This window comes from Micropterus dolomieu, linkage group LG18, assembly GCF_021292245.1.
Source record: "Micropterus dolomieu isolate WLL.071019.BEF.003 ecotype Adirondacks linkage group LG18, ASM2129224v1, whole genome shotgun sequence".
NCBI lineage: Eukaryota > Metazoa > Chordata > Actinopteri > Centrarchiformes > Centrarchidae > Micropterus > Micropterus dolomieu.
In genome coordinates this window covers 18,858,148-18,864,308 of record NC_060167.1, presented here as the reverse complement: position 1 = coordinate 18,864,308, position 6,161 = coordinate 18,858,148, and the positions used below count along the sequence as shown (strand labels likewise).

General features: G+C 38.6%; 1 protein-coding gene across 2 annotated transcripts in view; it reads left to right on the top strand.

Moving 5' to 3' along the window:
- LOC123956695 (macrophage-stimulating protein receptor-like) overlaps positions 1 to 3,547 on the top strand; it is a 13,514-nt gene extending 9,967 nt beyond the window's left edge. The window contains exons 19-23 of one of the 2 annotated variants that reach the window (XM_046029061.1): positions 469 to 634; positions 722 to 858; positions 1,054 to 1,281; positions 2,621 to 2,714; positions 2,872 to 3,547. In XM_046029061.1, the coding sequence (XP_045885017.1) occupies positions 469 to 634; positions 722 to 858; positions 1,054 to 1,281; positions 2,621 to 2,681 (592 nt within the window). In that variant the 3' untranslated portion in view covers positions 2,682 to 2,714; positions 2,872 to 3,547. The remainder of the gene's footprint in view (positions 1 to 468; positions 635 to 721; positions 859 to 1,053; positions 1,282 to 2,620; positions 2,715 to 2,871) is intronic. The other variant, XM_046029060.1, reaches the window with a different exon arrangement.
- Positions 3,548 to 6,161: the final 2,614 nt, after the last annotated feature.

Genomic DNA, 6,161 nt, shown 5'->3' with positions numbered 1-6,161 from the left:
GGGGGGGGGACAAAAGTTCTGCACTGCAGGTTTAAAGAAGCAACAGACACTACATTGTTGGTTGGTATTGTTCTACAGTCAACTACGATCCTTATAGCTCAGAGACATTTATTAATCCTGAAAAATAATTTGGGGTTCTTCACAAAGTTAGCAACACCCCCAAAAATGTACCTGATTACCGTTACTCTTGTATTTTTCTTATTCATAACAAAACATGTAATTTAAAAATACAAGAATATTTGGGAAAATTTTAGACTGCCCAGTCCATCTGAAGGCTTCTTGGGAGGATAAATATTATAAATTGCACAACATTTTGGGAAAAACGCTTTTGGCAAACCCGACTGCCACTGCTTATCAACGGTGACTTTCCAAACTTGTGTAGATTAAAGTTCACTTGACCATTTTGAGCACACCTTAAGTCTTGAGATGCGTTACCTGAACAGGAGAAACTGGCTGGTCTCTTCTCAGGCTGGATGAAACCTTCACAGTAAAGGTGGCTGACTTCGGCATGGCAAGGGACATATATGACAAGGAGTACTACAGCATTCAAGATCAGAAACGGGCAAAGCTTCCAGTGAAGTGGATGGCCATCGAAAGCCTGCAAACACAAAAGTTCACTATCAAGTCTGATGTGGTGAGTGTACTTTATCCAGCCCACTGAAATATGCTTGTTAAAACTTTCATGCATATATCTACACTATAATGTTTATGTGTTTCCCAGTGGTCATATGGGATCTTATTGTGGGAGCTGTTGACCAGAGGTGCTAGCCCATATCCAGGTGTGGACCCCTATGACATCACACACTACTTGTTGAAGGGACGTCGGCTTCCCCAGCCACAGTTTTGCCCTGATACTCTGTAAGAACCATACCTGCACCCTATAAATATCTCATATCATGATGACATTCTTATCATTTGCATTTTCTTCAGGAAACTCAATTCTCTGGGAATATTTATCCATGTTATGTAAATTTTATTTATTATTTACCTGCTTTACATGTTTACCCATGTGCTCACTCATTCACAAATTTAATAATTTTTTTCACTCCACAGCTATTCCATCATGCTGACATGTTGGGACCCAGAGCCCGAGTGCAGGCCTAGCTTCAGTAGCCTGGTTACAGAAGTACAACACGTCCTGTCCTGTCTGGAAGGAGAGCACTACATGAGTCTGAAGGTTAACTATGTCAACTTAGACCAGCCAAGGCCCTACCCATCCCTGACTGGATCTGCCGATGAGGCTGAGGCCTCGGACTTGGAGGCAGACAATAATGTTGCCGGGTGAGGGTGCAAAGCCATAAGACTCTCTGATACAAACACAGGATCTGGATCAAAGTTGGAAAAATAAAAAGGGAACACTTAACCTGGATCCATTTATGCCTGACCTAAATTGCTGATCATCTACAAATCTGAGCACATGGGAGGTTTGGCTACTGATTCAAAAGACACTGTAGGCTATAAACTGTTAATGGAGCTGAGACAAATTCATGCTGGAAGCTCCCCGTTCTTGTTAGTACATTTTATTTGTAGCAAAATAGAGACAAGTACATGCGGGTAAAAACTTTTTTTTTCAAAACATTTGAAGCACAATGATGGTGAGACAAGATGAATGTAAAATGTGCTTTTGTTCTCAGATATGTAGAATAGGATGTGGGGTTACATGACACTATGTAGACTGTATATAAATGCTGACATGTGCTCAGGGGTTGACATTTTTTTAGTTTTTGGACAGATTTTTCTTGCCACATGGCGATTTGATAGATTATATCCCTTCAAATAGGCTATAGAATGTAGACTTAATACGAGGCTGTGTACATGTGAAATCATCATACTGAATTTACTCGACAAGATTTAGAACCATGGGTACTATGTCAAAAGCTCTGCACCTATTGAATTATACAGTGAGCTGTCTGTGCTGTTCAGACATCAGTTGAGGCTTAGAAACACATCTAGTACTTGTCATCATCACTAGAGGGCAATCAACACTTCTTTCTGAGGCATACTTTTGTTGCTGCTGCAGTGATGCTCTGCGCTACAGCAGACAGCTCAACACAAAGGTGTTACACAAACAGCACAACTATATTCATCTGAACCTTAGAACAAACTCAGTCTTGCAGCTCAATCAACACAGCATATTGTGTAGCATTCTGTCCTTGCTGCACAATTTCGGGAGTTTCCTTGTTCCATGCATGTAATTAAAATGATTTCCACAGCAAATTAGACAATCCAAGGGGTTTTAGAATAAATGTTTTCAACTTTTAGACAATGTATGGTTTAACCAAAAACAAATATGTTGACCAACAAGCTTTTTACCAGATGTAATAGATTTGGTTCTGGTATTCTTGATTTTGTTATTGCTGTTTTTTTTCTTCCTTCCACCCAAGATTGAACTTATGTTATTATTTCTTTGCTCTAGGTTGCACTGTAAAGAGTGTTTTTATACAGACAAATGGTTGATTACAAATGGCACATACCTGTCTCTAAAGCGTGTCAACGAATTAAATGTCTCCCTTATGCTTGTTTTTCCTAGCATTATCTTGAATTAACACAAAGAAAAAATCTTGATGGACAAAAACGAAAGTATTACCTCATTCTTAACTGTTTTCTGGTAAAAACGTAGATCACTGCAGCAAGAGAAGGCACGCAAGTTCTTCATCAAAGCGGGTCATCAAAGCGGCTGAAGAAAAAATGACACAGCACTTGTTCACTGCCAGGTGGTGAAGTGGAAACACACACACACACACACACTGTTAGTCTGAATTATGTCAGGGAAAACTGCATGCTTCTGCTTAATCTGTGTATCTAGCATTTATAATACTGTATGAATTATTTATGGATCTAAAAAAAGCTTTTTTTATCCCTTGCCTTCAGGTGCAGAAAAGGTGGCAGTAAATATGATAAGCTCTGGTTGTGTTAAGGTGGAGGCTAAGAATTTGAAAATGAAGTGATGTTTGCATCTAAAGACTGAACAGAAAGCCAAAATGATGGATAGTTTTTGCTCTTAACAACCATTGCATTTGATTTTTGCTTTTATTCAAGTCATGGAGAGGCAAACATAGGATGTACTTGTGTTTAAATGGTTACTGGCTCCAAAGAAAGAAAGAAAACATGACCGCAAATGATAAAGAGGAGGCGAGGGGTAGAAAACAAAGTTAGACATTAAATAAGCATTAATGAGCTGCACATGAACCCCCAGTGGAGAAAAGATACAACTTCCTGTACATCAGCCCGGGCCACCCAAAGAGTTGAAGCTTCTCTGCCAAGTGCTACAAAGTCTCCCAGATGTCATGAAATAACCTAAAGTTTTTAAAGCAAGTCTCCGACTACAGTTCTGCACAGATTTGGCTTCTGACTCTTCATAATGTCAACTTGCAGAGTCATCGTGTAAGAAACTTGCCAGTGCAGCTTCTTGGATTACATGAAGCAGTTGGCATTTAAAATAAAATTTGGCATGAAACAAAGACACTGACATTGAAATCAAAACTTGAAAAAAAATAAAATAAAATTGGCGTCAGCCAAGTGAGAGTGAGAAAGAATTTTTTCAATGTTAACGTTTCCTCTTTCGCAGAGGACAAATGCATTACTGTAATTCTGTAAATATGAAGTAGGTTGTTAAGGGAGAAAGTAAGTCCTCTCAGCCAACTATGTGTGTCTAAACAAGTGTTTTGGCAGACTTCAGGAGAAACATTATTGACTATATATACACACACACACACACACACACACACACACACGCGCACACACACACACACATTACCCCATCCAAACCCAGTAGCACAGCGTGGGGGAATAGCTGCACTGAACAAGCTGAGTCTGGTCTAAAAATTCTTTTTGTTGTCTTCAAGTGTATATATTTATAAATATTTTACACTTTTATTTCACACTGCTCTGGTTTTGAAGCAGAATTTGGATGAAATCTGCGAAACTGCAAATATCATACCGCAGCTGTTGTGTGATCCATGGCAAACTGGACAAGGGAAAAGAAACTGTGGCTATCTATCTCCTGTCAACACTTATTATGCAAATTTGTCCTCCACTAAAGACAAAAGACTAAACGGGAGACCACGAGAAAAGCATGATTATGACAACCAATTAGCAGTCCTGGTGTAGCTGCCAAAATTTTAATCATAACTATAGATCATTGGTGTTAGAAAAATGGAGTGGGGTCCAAAGTCAGCTTCTGCGCATGCATGTCATTTTTTCTCGCCAGGAACTGCAGTGATGAATAAGGAGCCAATATGATCCAAACACGACTGTTGCTAATTTGGATTAGCTGATAATGGGCTTTGTGAGTTTTAGCTTTCTGAATGTGCATGTTCAGCCTGATGTAAGCTAAATATGTATGGAACTAAATAATTCAACATTTAGTTTTAGAGATGTGATCTCTCGCTTCCTTTCTGTTGACTAATCAGAGACACTGCTGGGAGTTCATTGCTCTACAGAGACACAATTGGTAACAAAATATAAATCTGGATGAAACAGACATGGTTTTATGCCTGAGAGCAGTGGGGCAATGCCCCCCTCACACCAAGGCAGTGACAAAGCTCTGCCAAAATGTTTGTATGGGATTTATCTGTATAACTCGACAAGAACGATCTGGTCCTTTTTGTTAGCTTTTGGCCTAAGTGGTAGTACCTGGTGTTTATCTGTTTATTTGTCAGGGACAATGCAAAAAAAACACATTGTAACAGGTTCCAATAACTTGTACAGATGTGTTGCATATAGGGTTTCTAGCTGAAACTAATTTGCATCAGATGTTCTGCACTGCACCACTTGGTATAAAGTAGCTTGAGGAGTAGGGGAAAAAGAGTTGCCTGATTCACTGTTGTTGAGCCTTTTTCTTGCAGATGTTTTGAGCTGGGTGGTGTGCATTCAGCTTCTGGCGTTTTTCAACATTGCTCAAGGTCTCTCAGTTTTTTTCTAGATGTTTGTGACAAAAAGTCTGCAGAGGAAGATGGGAAAGAGAATATGAGAATGCATATTTAATTTATCACAAACAAATATACACATTGTTTGGCTGTCTGGTTTCTCCATTTGTATATTTGAAGGAACACTAACATTTGAAAGTACACTTTTAAATTCTTCAGTGTTTCTATACTTTTATCAATAATAAAGACACAGTTCTAATAAAAATGCATATAAAACATCTTCAAAATTACTTTAATCACTACTAAATGATAACATTAAGCATTCTGCGTGAAATCAAATGTGTACCATGGTATGTAATTTTGTATACTCATAAAATCATACTTTTTAATCAACTTTTTTCTTAAGTAATTGACTGAATCGTTTCCATCTTAAAAGCCTAACTTCTTGTGCAAAATATCTTGCAAGTGGGTTTGCAGCCTTTCTCACACTTTTGTTCTCTGAATTGAATCTGCTATCCTTGAGCTTGTGTACCATCAGTAGATACCTGAATAGCAAAGCAATCTTCCTCCCTCTCCCTTGCTCTTCTCTATTGTTGCATTGCATTCAGAGGGAGGATGAAGAGCTGGGAGGTCACAGATGGAGAGAAGTGTTATGTTTGTTCCTGTCTCTGCTCTCTGAGTGAATGTCTCCACAGATGGGATTACATTGAAAGGCGAACACAAATTTGCAGAGCACTGAAAGCGCTTTAGAGGCACAAGGCCATACCAGGCACATAGCTTACTGTACTTGTTAAAGAGTTTTTCATCATCCATCTTGTTATCAATATGCCATGGTATTTTGTATCATAAAAATGCTCACTCTGTTGCCACAAATTCTTGGTATACTGAATATGTTCTACATACTGAATGTGTTGTTAGGATGACTACATAAATGTACATACAGTGCTGTGTAAGGAAGAACGTGTTCAAGAATACACATTTTAATACATTATATTCATCAATTAACAAAATACAAAGTGAGTGACCAGAAGAAAAATCTAATCAATATTTGTTCTGACCACCTTTTGCCTACACTTACGCTTGCACAAAGTCAAGGATTTTGTAGGCATATCATCGGGTGTATTATTAAACAATTTTACATACAAATGTAGGAGGAACACAACTGGGTGAGGAAAAGCCAAACTCAGCTAAGAAGGTGAGGTTACTGAAGACAGTTTACTCTCAAAAGTCATACACCACGATAAGACTGAGCACAGCAACAAGACAGAAGAAGTGGTTTGATCCCCATCAAGA